The sequence below is a fragment of the Uloborus diversus genome, chromosome 1, assembly GCF_026930045.1.
Source record: "Uloborus diversus isolate 005 chromosome 1, Udiv.v.3.1, whole genome shotgun sequence".
Taxonomy (NCBI): domain Eukaryota; kingdom Metazoa; phylum Arthropoda; class Arachnida; order Araneae; family Uloboridae; genus Uloborus; species Uloborus diversus.
In genome coordinates, this window is record NC_072731.1 from 46,712,713 (window position 1) to 46,730,816 (window position 18,104).

At 32.7% G+C, this 18,104-nt stretch overlaps 1 protein-coding gene across 1 annotated transcript in view; it reads right to left on the reverse strand.

Moving 5' to 3' along the window:
* LOC129234403 (lachesin-like) overlaps positions 1 to 18,104 on the reverse strand; it is a 123,177-nt gene that overhangs the window by 20,922 nt on the left and 84,151 nt on the right. The window contains exons 2-3 of the mRNA XM_054868398.1: positions 17,424 to 17,548; positions 2,445 to 2,652 (exon numbers count right to left, since the gene is read on the reverse strand). Of these exons, the coding sequence (XP_054724373.1) occupies positions 2,445 to 2,652; positions 17,424 to 17,548 (333 nt within the window). The remainder of the gene's footprint in view (positions 1 to 2,444; positions 2,653 to 17,423; positions 17,549 to 18,104) is intronic.

Here is an 18,104-nt window from a genome sequence, read left to right on the forward strand (position 1 = left end):
GCATAAAGCATTCAAAAAATGATCGGATTTCATTTACTTCAGCAAAAACGTTTCAGTGATGGAAAATAAATTGATAATTCTGAACATGGATGCAATGGGGTCGTTTCCAAAATTTTAAAAGTATTTTTTTTCTTAAAGAGCATGTTTAAAAATATAGGATCTGACCATTTTTAAATAATTTTTTCAAGTTAAATAAATATTTAAAAACAAATACGCTTTCATTGTTTACGTTTCTGTCGTGTGACATCACAAAGGATGACATGCCATTCAGTGTTGCCATTCACGGAGAAAAATATTTAATTCGCATCTTTACTCACGTGTATTGGCAACAGTATGGTTGATAGCAAGCGTAGAGCGCATTATTAAATTCGCTTCTTGATTATCATAACGTGGAAACGCAAAAGAAATATGCGCCAAATTGTATCATTTGTAACGTCAGAAAGACCACGCCTTGTTTTCAAAATCGGACATTTTAAGAAATTAATTAAAAAAATAACTGTTGGAAAAATGAAAGTATTTTCTGGGTTAATGTTATTTTTTTTACTCATTCTGTCAATTTCAGTGACTAAAAGTAGTACTTTTGACTGAAGGAAACAACTCCATTATACTACTTGTGAAAGTATTTCTTTAACTACACTTTTTATTGAAGTATATTTATCTCTTTGATTATTACACTAACGTGAAAGTGCAGTTTGATTTTTACATTGTTAGGTTTTTTATTATAACCCTCATAAATGCCGAATTTTATTTGAGTTTGATGAACTTAAGTGCCATCCCACGATAAAACTGACATTTTTTTCCCTCATATGACGCCTCATATATTTAAAAAAAACAAATAACTAAAAGAGGTAATAAGCACAATTTTTGTTGCTTAGGAAATGTTTATTGTATGTATGATTTCTTAGGTAAAAATGCGTTATAACCTTTTTAAATTATTACTTTTTAGTGGTGTTGTAGTGGATTCCTGCACACTGTGGGATTAGAGGAAACGAGCTCGCTGATGCTTTGGCTAAGATGGGGTCTGCTATTGTTCAACTATCTAATGAGACAGTCTCATTCAATGCAATAAAATTATATATGAGGAAAAAATCGAGAGTTTTTTTTTTGGCAAGACCTAAAAGCTAGAAGCAACCAAAGTTTGGTTTATAAACCGTGGTTTTGTCCCTTCAGCACCAAGAGCAGAGTCAGTAGCCTTGCTTCGACTTTTAACTGGCCATGACTGTTTACCAAAACATCTTCACCGCTTGAGGATTGTCATGAGTCCCAATTGTCATCTTTGCAATTCAAACGAGGAAATGGACATTCGCCACCTGCACACTTGCTGCCAACTTTCCAGACATAGCCTGTGTGATCGTTATTGGAAAGCAAGAGAGCGTATGGGCAGCTAAATATTTCATTTTATTGTTCCTGTATTGTTCTTTGTTCTGTGTATTGTTTTTGTTTTTACTATTTTGTTCTTTGTAACTTTTCTTGCTGCCAGCCATTGGAAATTAAAAAAAAAAAAAAAAACACTTTTTAATGGAAGCTCATATTCAGTAAATTACCGCCCATTAGCCAGGGCGAAAGCAGAAATACATGAAATACACCGCCAGCTCTGTCATTTCCAGCAGAGGACTGCAGTTTCGTGCTTATTAGCATTCATCAGCCCAGCCATATGAATATACCATGCCTTGCCATCAATCTTCGAGTTGAACCGAACCATTGCTTCGGTCACTCGTCTGGTCTGTACTAATTATGTTTTAGCTACCAGTCTGTTTGACAATCTTGGCTTCCTTAAGAGGTTTTCCATCTCCAGTTCTGTCACTTTCCTTTGTCGGGCTGATGAGTGCTAACAAGCACGAAACTGGAGTCCTCGGCTGAAAATGACTGATTTGGCGGTGTATTTCATGTGTAATAACTTGTGTTTGATTATTTATATTACTTCTTAAAATAGCGCAATCAAGATTAAAAAGAAACTCTTTCGATTACATTTAGAGTCCTATTAAATGATTGGTACAAAAACAAATTTGTATCTCACTTATATTCCAAAGGATGCTCATCGAAGGATAGTGCGTTAGTCACATCCAAAGTCATGACAAAAAAATGGGTCTTTTGATGTTCATAAACCGTGTATTGCAAAAACCTCTAAAACACCAGTTTTTCGTTCTTACGAAAATAAGTACGCGACACTTGCATGAAATGCATAGAACATGTTACGTACTAGCCGCAGCATATTAGATTTTTATGTACTCATTCTGCGTTTTGTTGTTGTTGTTTTTTTAAATAATTCACAAACACTATTTTTTTTTTTTTTTTGTAAGACCATATTCAAATTAATATCAACGTTATTTTTTAAAATCAGCAAAGGAACAGAACGAAATACAAAAGAGAGCAATGAGTATAAAAGAATAGATGAAAAGTTAAATCATTAAATGATTAATCCGAATCATCGATTCACTACTTACCCACAACTTCCAGATATCCCACCTGTGTCATCATGGGGATTGTATTGATTTGGCACATGTATTCCCCTCGGTCTCGTTCTTGAACATTTGAAATGTGAAGCCACCACGTCCGATGGCTGTTGTGGCTTACCTTGTATCGAGAGCTTCTTGTTATTACTCTGTTTTGGAGGGTTAAAAGTGTATATCTATTGGTGTGAATCCATGCTACCTGAAATAAATTGGGTAAAATTAATACATTTAACGTGAGTTACTCGCAATTTGGCTTAGATAAGATGAAGCTTTACCTCGGCAATGTTTACTCCTATTTAGGGAGTTCAATGATCAGGGAAGGGTTTTTAGTATTGTGTTGAATAACCTTGTAGTAGGATTACAAAGGCATTCCTACTTGAATCCCAGTCAAGCATTTTATCCTTTGGCTTTAATTTAAGAAGGAATACTTAAAAAGGAATTCAATGTATTCAAAGTCAAAAGTTTATGTATGAAATGGTCTTTACTGGCGTTGTGGATTTAATAAGATGAAGCTTGACCTCAGTAATAACTTCTCCACTTGTTGAAGTTCACTGAAGGACTTTGGGGAAAGGCTTTGGGAGGATATCGCGTCTTTGGTACTAATAGACCACGAGCTGACCCCCCAAAACACGATTTATCTCTTTTATTGCGGGTGGCCGGTTAAAATAATAAAAAAAATTAATTAAAAAACTTTGGCTCTAATCCCCACCACTAATTTTGGGTCACACGGCTGCGTGGGTGGATGAAAGGTCAAAAAAAGAAAAATATTAAAGTGATGAGTTAAATGGCTAAAAATTATATAATAACATTAAATTAATAAGAAAAAACACGTAGCGAATTTCTCCACCAGCTATGTTGGGGCGAACGTGGTGCCCCCCAGGGGTAAAGTATCGATTATTAAACTAAAAAAAATGATCACTTTCGTGGGGGGGGGGAATCTTACAGGGTATTAGTTTCATTATTTTGATTGCCAAAAAAAATCCCCCCCCCCAGTAACTATGTGTCAATTTGTCAAAAATAATTTTTTCGTTCCTCTTTATTTGTCCAAGTCGAGTATTATTCAAACTTACGCATGACTGTTTAAGTTGCAAAAAAACCCAAAGTTTGAACGTCTATAAGTAAAAAAAAAACTCGTAGAAATTCCCCCCCACACACACACCTATGGAGGGAGTTGCTACGCGGTGCGCAGTTTTACAACGTGGTGCCCCCCCCCAGGGGTGAATTATCGATTGATTAAATTAAAAATAAATGATCAGTTTCGTGGAGGGAATTTTACAGAGCATAAATTTAATTGTTTTAATTGCAAAAAAAAAAATCTCTCCCCCTCCCCCTCCAGAACTATGGATCAATGTGTCAATTTTTTTTTTTTTTTTTTTGTTTCTCTTTATTTGGTCCGAGTCGAGTACCATTTGAACTTTTGCCTGACCGCTTAAATTGCAAAAAACAAAGCTTGGATGTTTATTCGTTAAAAAAACTCGTATCAAATTCCCCCCCCCGTCTATTTGTGGGGGAGGGTTGCTACGCGGTGCGCGGTTTTACAATGTGGTGCCCCCCAGGGGTGAACTATCGATTGATTAAATAAAAAACAAGTAACTGTCGTGGGGGAATTTCAGAGTATACATTTAATTGTTTTAATTGCAGAAAAAAATCTCCCCCTACCCCAGTAATTATGAGTTTATTTCACAAACAAAAGTGATTTTATGTTAAAATTGCAATAACGATTTTTTTTTACTTGTAAATTTTAATGCGTTAATCCGATGCGTTAAATGAATTTTTAAAATAATAATTTGATAATTCATATAGATTTATTTACCTTCAGCATATTGGTTGTGATAGTGTCTATATAGTTTGATAAAAATGTTCCTACAATCTCGATGATCTGCTTCTGTTAAGAACTCGGAAAAATCTAAATCACGGAATCTCAGTTTTCAGTGTTTTCGAATCTTTGAAACTTTTGTTCCTTCAAATAAAGTTTCTTTCAAAACATTCAATCTTTTATCTAATGGCTGGCTACACTTAAAATTACCCTTTAAAACACTCATAATATAAAAACATCAAAATATATTTTTGAAAAAAGGATTTTTTTACGATTTCAGTTTAAGGATGCGGTACAGCGTGCTCCGAAAAGAAAAACCAACAGCTATAACGACTTCACTGTGTTGGCTACAGTTGATCACTGACGAAACTGCCCTCGAAATAGCAAGAAGAAATCATCACAGGCGTATATTTTCCCTTTCCTTCTTTTCATGCTGAGCTCACAATGGTAGAAGCAGATGTACGGACGCTGAATTGTTTCTTTTCATTTTGAAAAATATTTCAAAATTTCTAATTCAAATTTTTTTTTTTTTTTTGGGGGGGGGGGGGGTCCTGCTACAATCAAATGTAAACTCCGAGAATATCCCCCCTCTCTACGAAAGTAATCTTTTTTTTTTATTTAATCAATCGATAATTCACTCCTGAGGGGGGCAACAAGTGCACCCCAACATAGCTGGGGGGGGATTTTTTTTTTTTTACCGAATAAATAATTGCAATTTTTTTTACAATTTAAGAGGTCATGGGAAAGTTCGAATAGTTCTCGACTCGGACCACATAAAGAGAAAAAAAATTTTTTTTTTTTTGACAAATTGACCCATAGTTACTGGGGGGGGGGGGAGAGATTCTTTGGCAATCAAAATAATGAAACAAATACCCTGTAAAGGTCCCCATCCCCAACTCCACGAAAGTGATCAAATTTTTTAATTTTAACAATCGATATTCCCTTCTGGGGGGGGGAGGGGCTCCCACATTCGCCCCAGCATAACTGGAGGGGGGTTGCTACGTGGTTTTTTTATTAATTTAATGTTGTTTATATAATTTTTAGCCATTTCACTTATTATGTTAATATTTTTCTTTTATTTTGACCTTTCATCCACCCACGCAGCGTGTGACCCAAAAATAGTGGGTGGGGGGGGGGATTGGAGCCAAAATTTTTAATTACATTTTTTTAGTTATTTTAACCGGCCACCCGCCATAAAACAGATAAACCGTGTTTTGGGGGGCTCAGCTCTTGGTCTACAGGGACAACGGGTTCGAACTGAAAAATTCATTTTGTGTTGAATTGAGGAAGGCTATAGGCTATAATAACATTGCGCTTTGACTAATAGGAGTGGAGCAGCAATAAGAAATGTAATGAAAACGGGAAAATTTATATAATTGTATAAAATGTTTGAAACGTCGAATACACGTACATTTTTGAGGTAGACCGTGCAACGCCGAGCACTGCAGCTTGTAGACTCATAATTGCTGGAGAGGGGAGATTTGTTTTTGCAATTAAAACAATTAAATGTATACCCTGTAAAATTCCCTCCACGAAAGTGATCATTTTTTATTTAAGCAATCGATAATTCACCCCCGGGGGGGCACCACGTTGTAAAACCGCGCACCGCGTAGCAATCTCCCCCCCCGCGGGGGGGGGGGGGAGATTGCTACGAGTTTTTTTTAAGGAATAAACGTTCAAACTTTGCGGTTTTTTTTGCAACTTAAACAGTCATGCGTAAGTTCGAATAATACTCGACTTGGACCAAATAGAGAGGAGCAAAAAAATTTTTTATTTGACAAATTGACCCATAGTTACTGGGGGGGGGGGATTTTTTTTTTGGCAATCAAAATAATGAAACTAATACCCTGTAAAATTCCCCCCCCCCCCACGAAAGTGATCATTTTTTTTTTTAGTTTGATAATCGATACTTTACCAGTGGGGGCACCACGTTCGCCCCAACATAGCTGGGGGGAGAAATTTGCTACGTGTTTTTTCTTATTAATTAAATGTTATTATATAATTTTTAGCCATTTAACTCATCACTTTAATATTTTTCTTTTTTTGACCTTTCATCCACCTACACAGCCGTGTGACCCAAAATTAGTGGGGGGGGGGGGGATTAGAGCCAAAGTTTTTTCATTGCATTTTTTTATTATTTTAACCGGCCACAAGCCATAAAAGAGATAAATCGCGTTTTGCGGGGGTCAGCTCTTGGTCTATTAGTTGAATTGAATAACTATGTAGTACGCTTTCAAAATTCACCTTACTTATCTCTCAGTCAAAAAAAAGTTATCTTTTGGCTTAAATTTAAGGAGGGGGTACTTAAAAAGGAAGCCAATATTGTCAAAGTCAAAATCATGTATAAAATGTGCTTTACTAGCGTTGTGACTCTAATATGATGAAGTGTGACCTTGCTAATGGTTACTTTTAAGGCAGTTACTGATGAGGGAAGTGCTATGGGTACTAAGTTGAGTTGAATGACTTCGTATCAGGTTTACAAGGTATTTATACTGAAATCCCAGTTTAAAAAAAAATCTTTTGGTTTACTTTAAGGAGGAATACTTAAGAAAGAATTCAATATTGTCTAAGTCCAGCTTTACTTTATTACAGTATTACTCTAACGAAAGCTTAAAATACGCATTAAATACGTCCATATCTAGCTGTGCATTGTAATGATCGTAACAGTTTATGTTTCTTAATAAGTGTTCGTATAAATTCTTCAATGCATTGTTAATATAAAAATGTTTCATCTTGGGAGGAAATCGCGTCTACTGAGATTATATCTGTTAATTAGAAACTCGTTGAACTTTGTATGAATTACAACTGCATTAAATATTTCAAATCTATGAAACTAGGTCTTTTTTCTTTCTTGTTTTTGTGATTTTCATTTTGAATGTAAAATATATGTAAACGTCCGCGTTATTTTAAAGAAATACATACCATATAATTTTTATTGTGAGCGGGTTTAACGTATCGAGGGATGAACCATTAGTTAAGACTCCTGAAAACACTTCGATCAAAATGCTATCATACTCATAACACATTATAGATTTTAGTTAGGAAAATTTTCTTCAATTTTAGAACTAAATAAGATTTATTTATTTTCTTCAGTACTTAGAAACTTTTGGAAAACTCTCTCTCCCTCTCTCTTTGTACCTGAAACTGAAACAAATGTGAATATATTGTAGAATAAATGTTGTTTCCGATGCAAATTATCCCCATTTAGAGTCACGAAAACCATTTAGGCGAGGGCTTGAGATGAACCAGGCATTTACCGTACCAAATGAATGCCATAAATAAATACAACCCTGAAACTTTATCCTCGGAGCAAACCAAGTTAACATACTTCGTGCACTTCTATTTTATTCAATTGATTCCCAGAGTCAGTTGCTGTTTCAGATCTTTTCATTGCGGTTTGTAAAGCGTTTAAAGTGAGATCACGGGATGTAGTAAAGTTGGTTCCATTATTCTGCATTAAGGTTTGGGAAAAATATTCACTGATTTTATGCTTCGAGATAAGCTTCATTTTATGGTTCTCTTTTACATGTGCATTGGAAAGATGTTCGTGGTTGGAGAACGAGAGGAAATTCTTTGGGTACAGTTCATATTGCTAAAGTGAAATTTTATTTAGCTAAAAGCAAAATGTTTTTTTTTTCGTATTTTTTTCATTGAAACAGATAGCTAAGTTTAGTAAAAATAATAAAAAAACAATAATATTGCTTAAATAATGGACAACGGTGTGTAGTAAATTGTGAAATGGATTAAAATTGTTTAAAAAATTATATAAATTACTGGTGAATTCCAGGAAAATTGAGACATGACACTTGAATTTTAAAAAATTAATATTCTGCCACTTGTCATGTATTATTCTCTTCGGAAAAAATGAAGTTCTTGAATGTTAACCTGTTTTTCCGAAATAGTTTGATGATTTTCAGAAAACCAAGTTCAAAATCAAGTTTTCTCTTTATGTTTTTCAGAGCAAACACTATCTGTTTTGTTGCATACTGTAATTTGAATATATTTATTATGAGCAAATAATATTTAGGTTAACTTTTAACCTTTTGAATGTCTATTTAAACCTTTTGGTAAGTAATTTCAAATTTCTTTTATTTCAACCATATGAAATAGGTCTATTACTGAGGTGACAATTTGATGTCCTTCCGTTACCGAAATACTGCATCTCAATTAGTTCACTAAGAACCTATGGGGTATATAAACTAATGTTTTTTTACGCGAAGCAGAATTTTGTCCCTTGTCAAGGAGGCACAGTTAAAATTTTAATAGATATTTGATTTTTATAGTTTTTAATGGTAACGGAAGGACAAAAGAATACGGTAATGGAAGAACATTTAACTATAAGCTGATACAGGGTAATATTTAAAAATGCTAGTAGAAAACAAAATATTCTTTAAAGTTAGTAGTCACATTTAAAACATATATAAGTAATATATTTGAACATAAATTATAAGTTCTTTTATTTAAAAAATAAACTTTTATTCAAATTTTTGCCAAAATGTTTTGTGATTTTATTTCTTCCATTGTATGTGTTGAAAATCATGAAAATTACACTGAAAAATTTCTAAGCATGTGAAAACCATTTTGGTATGACATCTTTGTGATATGACAAGGCAATTCAAGCAGAAACATTTGCTTACAAAATTGAAATTTATATTGGAGCAACACAATATTAAAACTGCTTTCAGATTTGTTGCCACAAGTCACAGGAAAGAAATGTTGAGAGCACTAGTTTAGCTGTTCAACGTACTACGAAGAGGTCAGTAAATTAAAAAATCAACTTTTACAAAGATGGAGTAATATCCATTCTCATTCTGACACACAAAATACGCACTATTTGAACCCTGTAACAAATTACGTTATTGAATATAGTACTTCAACAAATCTACTTCAACAATCGAAGGAAGTCACTTCAAAGTCAATAGACTGAGGACAGTTATAAATAATGTTAAAAATGAAGATACAGCTGAATCAAAAACACCAAATTATAAAAAAATATGCCAAATGATTCATCAACGTTTGGACAAATTTTGTTAGTTGGGTGGAAGGGAAATAAATTAACAAAGGGCAATATTGGACAGGTACTTCATATAGAAGATACAGGTATAGAAATAGCTTGTTTGAGAATGCATAATAATGTGGGAATGATCTTTGTATTTCCTGAGAAAAAAGGTAAATGTTCTATAGAATCTGATAAAATTATTGAGTATTTAAAAATTCTGAATTGTACCAAATGGCTCAGGTATTAGATATCATTATTTTAGACTGCTGTATTACCTGGATAAATGTTTTTTAGTTGAAATTTACCAAGTTTACTTGCTTTGGTCTTCTTGTCCTTCCGTTACATTTAACAAATGCATAATTTATATGCGTAAAATAATTATTTTTTAAAACTAGAGGTGAAATTGTAATGATTGAACACTCCCGTATGTGCTCTAATTTTTATACAATTTTCCCTTTTACAGTTTAGCTGAACTTTTGGGAAGAACATGATAGCGTGAAAATCATGTCGCAAAATATCCTTCCGTTAAAGATTTTAAAATTTATTTAAAAAAAAGTTACGAACTAAAAGTTCTTGGCTTCGGCTTTTTAGCAACTTACTATGATGTGTCTGCATGCGTGAGTCCATGCATCAGTTTTTGAACAAAAATATATTTTTTGATATGCTCACAGACAGAAATCCTTCAATGTTTTTGTAAAAACAGTCCTTCCATTACCGTTGGAATTCACATACTATTATCATAACACATAGTTAATTGCAAATTCTTGATAAAATTAATCCGATGTAACGAAAAAACTTGGTTACAAAGTCATATAGCATTTGAGTGGTTTAAATATCCACCAAGTTGATACTTTTACATGTAAATGCACGAAGACTGAATAAATTCTGGAGTAGGAATAAGTATACCAAATGAAAATGCAAGTGACGAAAAAAGATATAATTACGAAAAACCTTTCTATTATTTACGGTAAAAGCTCACTCGAAACATATTTAGCTCTAATATCTAAATGTGTGGATGTTTTCTTTCTAATAGGTTTTATGACTTTAACATGATCTTTATATTTGTAGAAACTTAATTCTTCTTTCTAGAAAAAGTAACGAATAAATGAATAACTTAGAAACAAACAAATTAAAAAGCCGCTGACTTAAAGGTTCCATTTTGTTGATACAAGAAACCAGTAAAGTATATTTTTCAAAAGGCAAGAAAATTGATAAAGTATACCTCATTACAAAATTGTTTCACTATCTTTTAATTGCCGCAAACTCCTAAAGATCGGATATTGAATTGCTAACTAAAATATCATTTTCTATTCCAAAGCGCCATATTAATAGGTGCAGTGTTGAAGTGAAACCTATTGGAACTTCATATTAAGAAATATTTATTAAATTATGCCATTTCGTACAAAAATAACTGCTAGTTTTACCATAACTGTTGCTTACCGTTGCACATACGGGTATTTGATCAATCTACGCGGCCAAAATTATTTTGTGATTTATATCAACGCTAAATGAAAAAAAAAGGATGTCTCAACCATTACTACAGTGGCTCCCAAAAGTCTTCGTACACCTTCGACTTTCAACGAAATAGGCCCCAAATCATTGGTTAGAATTAATATTTCGGAATAGGTATTTAATTATAAGATCTATGATCAATTTTTAACAAAACTGCATGAAAAGTATTTAAAAAATATTAAAACTTAATTTTTTAAAAATCAAAAACCGAAAAGTGCCGTAAATTTTATCTCACAAAAGTCTTCGTACACTTTATAAAATGTCTATATATTATTGACTAATCTAACTTTTGATTAAGTTATTAATTAGTAGAATATCATACAGTATTCATAACACCTTTTAAACATCTGGGAATAGATTTCATTCTTTTTCTTTCTTTTTTTAGCGTAATTTCTGAGTAAGTGTTATACCACACTTCGAGTATTATTATTTCTAGCTCTATTTTCGTTTTAAAGCCCTATTTTCGTAATCTAGCCTCCAGATATCTCTAAATACGTTACATTAAGTTACAATCTGGAGATTGAGGGGGTATTTTCTAAATTTTAGGACAATTTTCGAGGCACTAGACGCAAACGTTGAAAACCGTGTGCTTCTTATCGTTATCTTGATAAAAAACAAAGTTGTTTTCAATAACCAAATTTTTGGCTAAGAGTTCAAAATTGGTTTTTAAAATATTTAAAGGAACAGCATGATTCATTATTTCATCAAAAAATTACAAACTACCAAGTCCTGATGCTGATATGCACCCTCACACTAAAACACCTTCACCGTCCTGATTAACTGATCCAACTAAGTTCTTAAGATTAAGTTCCTAATTTTTTCTTCTACTTACAGTTATACAACAATTTAACCAAAAATGTTAAATTAATTTTTATCTGTAAGTAAGACATGATTCTAAACTGTTTTTAGCTTATTTATCATTGATTTGGGACGAAAAGCGTAAGCTTTCTGTTTTTCGCACGACCAAGAAAATTTCTGCGGGAAGAGGTCCCATTTAATCCAGCTAATCAAAGAACTTGGCGAACAATTTTAAGTGAAAAGTAAATGTAAAATGTTTCATTTTACTCTGCAGAAACTTTTACAGTACTAAAATGTGTATTTTTCATAAATTTTTTAACTTTAAATCTACGATCACGTTTTGTCAACTTTGCCGGTTGATCTTTTCTTACCTTGTTTTCGGTCCGATTCCTTTCTATAAAGCATTTTATCAAGCACTTTACTATACAAACAAATAAATTAACTAATTTAGAGACATTTCAAACCAATTTACCACTACTGTGGGAAAAAAATTCAAATTTTGAATGGCGTTTGCGGTTTTTTACGAATATCAGCCATTTTACAGTAATAAGCAATATATTATGGAATAAATAAACCAAAAATTAAATCCAAATGACTTATAAGGGTCAACACAATGCAAAAATATTAATAAAACGGCATATGATAATTTTAATCATGAATTTATTCGAAAATATATAAGTGTACGATGACTTTTGTGGCGTGTTATTTCTCTGTCTCTTCGTTTTCTGACCCATTTCTAAAAGAAGATCCGTCAATATTTTGAAAAAAAACCAATGGGTTATATTTAGAATGACATAGGAATGATGTGAAAAAATATTGGACTTTATATTCGAATTCAGCTTTGAGTTATTTTGGTTTTACTAAAAAATTTCCAAGTGTACGAACACTTTTGGGAGCCACTGTATATATTACTGTTAAGATATCCAATTTACAATAGAAAAACACCATAAAATTAAAATTTTAAAACAATTAATATGATTATCTTTATATAATTTTATAATTGGCATAATTATTGTATAATTAAAAAAATAATTAATGTTACATTTGTTTTATTACAGAATTAGTTAATGTTACATAAGTATAATTATAAAATTAGTTAGTTATGTTTTTTATCATTCCTCGGTCTCCGAGGACTCGGAATCAGGCATCGCCGCAGGCATTATCAAAGCTAATGTTTCTTGCAAAAAACTGTTCAGTTTTTTTTCTTTTTAACATTCTCATGCTGCTTAGAAGAGGGTTTGAAGTACGGCACTGGTGGATGTTGTTTTGCACGATTCTGTAGGTTGGTAACATTATTTTTTCGCTTTCTCTAAAAGGGTGTAACAAGGAAAAAACTTCTTATTAGTATTACTTATAACTTCATACTGTTGACGAGTTAAATCGGCTTCAACAAACATTGACAATGCTTATAATGGCGTAAGACGAGACTTTTTCTCATTGCTTGATTCAGAAAACGATCTTTTGTTCTTTGTTGCTCGTGTTAGAGTGCTTGATGATGTCTTTGAGTATATCAGAAGCATCTCGCTTACCACTTTTCCGCAACTCAACTTGGGCAGCGTGTATGATAATGTCTCTTTCCACAGTAGACCTAACATCCTGAGTCTTCCTCCTTTTGGTTCTTTTACTTGACTTTTGAAATAACTTTTGTGGTCGGCCTGGTCGACTTTGTGTAAGCACAGGAGTTTCAAACGTTCCTTCTTTCCATGAATGATTGTATTTTAAAAATATGTCTTCCTTTTTATGAGCTTTTGACCACCGTTGTTTGATTTGTAATTTAAATGCCGCAAAATTACGTTTCAAGCTCTCAGTTTGATCTTCTGTATCATTTTCACTTGAAAGAAGTTCTTCCCTTAGAAAATTTATTTTTTGTTCAAAATTAGGCAAATTTAGTTTTTGAATGCGATCTTACAAGTATTTACGGGTTACAATTCTCACCCCTGAGATGCCTTGGGAACCTACAGCCAAAATACAGTCTTGAAAATTGCTTTAAATATAAATAAGTATTTTTGGTTGTTTTGAGCAAAAACATTCAAAATATGTATACAATCCTTATCCGCGCTTTTCTGCGGCTAATTGTTTGATTATTTGTTACTATGACCTTTAAATTTTTGAACTAATAACGGTTTATAGCATGATCTAACTTTATTAGTGTATGAAATGTCCAATTACACAAAAATAATAGCAAAAAAAAAGTTTAACTCTTGAAATACTTAATTTCAACTTAATAATTATCAAAAATAAAGGAAACCCAAATTAATCTTAACAATAATTACCTGCTGTATGAGAATCCATCACACTTATTTGCGAGAAGTAGGGACAGTAATAAATTATCGTTGACAAAGTTGGCGTTTGTCATGGAACAATGCCGATGACTCACTCATGTACCGATTGCGACGATCAAATTTCGACTGAATGGCGCATAGACAAGAGGAGAGAGGAGTGGGATGATGTTTTCACACCTGTCGTCTAGAAACTCAACTAATTTTTTTGTAAAGACAACATTCTGTAAAATTGACTTTTGGCCGCGTAGATTGATCAAATACCCGTATGTGTGTTGTAAGTTTTGGCAGTAGTGCTATACGAGATTTGATTAAAGACACCACCTAAACATATCTAAGATTCTGTTTGTGATCCATGAAAATTTTAATTTTTTGATGTGTTGAACTAGTGTTTGTTCAATTAGTTTATTTTCGCCCCCCCCCCCCTTTTTGAGCTTGCCTGAACCTTAAATCCGTTATAATATTTTTCGAAAATATCATTTCCACTGCAGTTGTCGTTATTGTGTGCATGGAATGCACTATATATTAAAAAGAAGGCTTGCATTGTCGTGTGTTGATGGACTTCCAAACTGTACAGTAATCGACTTTGCAATCCAGAACTATAGCTACCAGATATCTTCAAGTCCATAATGTAGACACTGAAAAGGAAGGAAACAATATCCAGACTCCTGCACCGGCGGCATTTTGTTTAAGACGGTCCGGGACACTAAAATTGTCAATTTTTGCTATTTGTTTTTAATCATTTAAAAAACTTCTCCGACCTTTTTCCTGTTTAAAATGACGCTTGAATCTTGTGTCTATCTAAATAAGAAGGAAATATACATATTATTTTTTGTTGTTTGCATTTAATTAATATTATTTTTAACTTTGAAACTTTAAACTCATTTTTCTCCATGATGCAAAATTTCCTGATTTTTTTAATTCAAACTCTTAAATCAGGAACTGATGAAAACAAAGTAATGAAAATTGAAGCATATATTTTGCAAACAGCTTACTTTAATTTTTATTCGGAAAATTGAAAAAAAAAAAAAAACATATAATGCAAAAACTTAGATTAAAAAATATATATCTGAAAATGTTTTTAAAAAATAGTTTCTATTTTTTACTGATAATTAATATTTTTTAAATTGGCGAATAAAAATGAAAGCTCATAAAGCTTTGCATATTTAAAAAAAATAAAAATTGACCGAGAATATTTTGAATGTTATTGATTTAGAGCAACCCCATTAAAAAATTAAAAAAAAATGCTACAACGATACTGTTGGGACCTAAAAAGAATATCGTAATAAACAGGTTATCGTTACAGACAGTTTGATTACTAATGCTGACATTTTGCTGGGGACAAAAAAATATTGTTATAGACAGTATCGTTATAGACAGTATCGTTATACACAGGTTTCACTGTATATACATATTTTTTATCTGTTTATGTTATGATTTGGCTTGTTAACTAGATGGTGAATCAGTGCAAAAAATTTCAAAACCCTAAACTGTTTAATATATTTTACAAAGTTTTTCAAAGTGTGTCCTGGACCCCATTGACAGACGATATTTTGGTCACACAAATTTGAAAAGCACGTATCCTGCAAGGTCTATGTGAGTTTATGTTAATTTGAACACCCAACCTGAAATTATCCGCAAATGTGTCTGATGTCCTAGCAAGCCATCTCCTCATTTCAACCACCTCCAAGCGTTCAAACACTATATAACCAGCAAAATATAATAATATAATATACTACGGTCGTTTACTCCTTATTTTTAGAATGACACATTGTTTATCAAACTCTGAGATAAGTAATTTTCAAACATTGAGAGTTGAATAAAGATTATTTGACGTAGTTTTTTAACACTAGAAAGACGGAAGCGGTCATTTTGACCGCAAACGATTTTCAAATGCTTATATTTGCTGCGTTTAATTTTCAAACTCTTTTTCCTTCATTGACTTTTTCTAACTATTTATTAAGATTTTACAACAGTAATTTTTTTTCCTTTTAGGATTATTATTATAGTTGCTATAAATGTTTATACCTAGAAAGACTGACTACGGTCATTTTGAGTGCTAAGTGAACCTTTCTTTATGCATCCGTTTTCTTCTTTTTTCGCTTATCAGTTGTGTGTACTATGGACTATTGTTAGTTGTCAGGGTGAGTAATGTTCTTTTGAGCTTGAGTAGTACCTGTTGGTCAGGTTTCATTCCTTGAACTGTTAGGAAAATGCGAAACACCTGCTGGTTGCATGGTTTCAGTTTTCTGCTATCTGCACAGGGGGCAAAGTTGGGAAAGGTAAATTTGAAAAGCATGTGACTGGACACGTGAAATTACTTTGGGTCTAAAAAAAGGAAATATAAACAGGTAAATTGCAAAAATGTTTGCTGGAATTGTTTTGTGCACCAAAACATGTGCTTTGCTTGAAGCATTGACGTTTATTTTCTTCGGTGATAATGAAGTGGTCAGTCACATAATTATCTTCATGATGTCGAGATGAACCGTTGACAAGCAAAACTTATAGGAACATTAACTCCTGAAACGTTGCAGATTTATATCTAAAACAGATTATGGTTTGAACGAACAGTCTGACTTATCTGAAGAGAAATATATTTCTAGCGATGAGAATAGTTTGCTTTCATGAGATTATTGCGAATATTTTTTTGAGCCTAGATTTGCAGAAAAGGATTGTTCTTCTGAGTTAGAATGAGAAGAAACCTCGCTAATAAAAACTGATGCTCAAAATTTAAAAAGTAGTGAAAGAAAGAGTTAAAAGGGTCCGACGCCGAAAAAAAGGAGAAAATTTCAAAAACAGAACTCCTATTTCTTCAATTTCCGCCAAGTCATCCCCACTGATCAATTTTGCTGCATATAAATAAGTAAATACCTCAGGAAAAAGATTAAAATAGTGTGAAATTAAATTATGCGGAACTAAAACTACGAGCATTTGTTCTAACTTCCAAACAAAAAACTGTTAATGACTAATATACAGGTAACGTGATAACAAAAGTATTTCGAAATACTGTAAAAGATAGTAATGTACGGTATCTTGCGATATTAAGATATTTTTTAAATCAAACACATGCATTACAAATTTCCTCTTTCTCAATGCCAATTGTGTAAAGCATGTGTTTTTGAAAAAAGCTATTTCACTTGTGCTTGACGTGTGCTTGAAAAAAGCTCTTTCACTTGATCGAACGTAAAATAAAAAAAAGCTATCTGAGACTTATTTGCAGACTATATTAGGATTAAATTGTTAAATTAAACTTTGATATTATGAAACAAATCTTTTCTATGGCTGAAAATCCCAAAAGGAGGAAATTTCTATTATTTTAAGTATGGCGGTCAAAGTGACCGCTGCTCGTCTTTCTAGGTATACGCAAAACGCCGTCTGTCTAGTGTTAAATAAAACAGTTAAAGAAGAGATGTCAAACTTAGAAAAATGCATATTCCCTAATATAATTTAGATGTACATAGTCGTACAATAAATATTCACACAATTGTTTAGAATGCTATACAGGGATATACAATGAATTATTTTTGTTTTGTAGGTTTCATTGTATTATGGACTACTATACTCACTCGATAATTTTGGAGATTGTCTACAATACAGGGTAAGCTCACATTTCTTCCTGCTGTTACTGTGATATTTGGTATTGGCTCGGCAAAAACTGGATCTGTACTAACAAACTGCTGTTTTGAAGTTCCTGAAAGAAAGAACGACTTTATTCAAAATCAAGTTCGAAATGAAAAAGAAATCGAATAGTGGAGGAAAAAGTATGTTAGTAGCATATATGTAGTCACATTAGGTTAATTTTTCTTAAATAAAAATGTTTTAAATTGTCTGAGAAAAAAATATTGAAGATGAATTTTTACATTAAAAGATTTTTTCAAGGTAAAAGTCAATCTTTGAACCCAATAGCTCAGTGCCCAGTACTTCGTGCTTCCACGCCGCAGACCCAGGTTCGATTCTCAGGTTGGACACGGTCGACTCAGCCGTTCATCCTTTTAGTGGAACTAAGTGCTTGGGAACAAAGTCAGTGAGGGTTCCGCGTTTGGCTGACCACCTAATTGGAAACATAAACCTTGCACCTCAACTGGGTTGGGAAAACTGGGATCGGTAAAGCAGGCCTTGGGTCTCATGGGCAGTTGATGCACTGCTTTTGATTTTGTAAAAGTTAATATTTAAATTAAAATAAAGAATAGTATTTAAAATTCGCTATAAAGAGCAATGTTGAGATATATTCTATACATCTTTTTCAA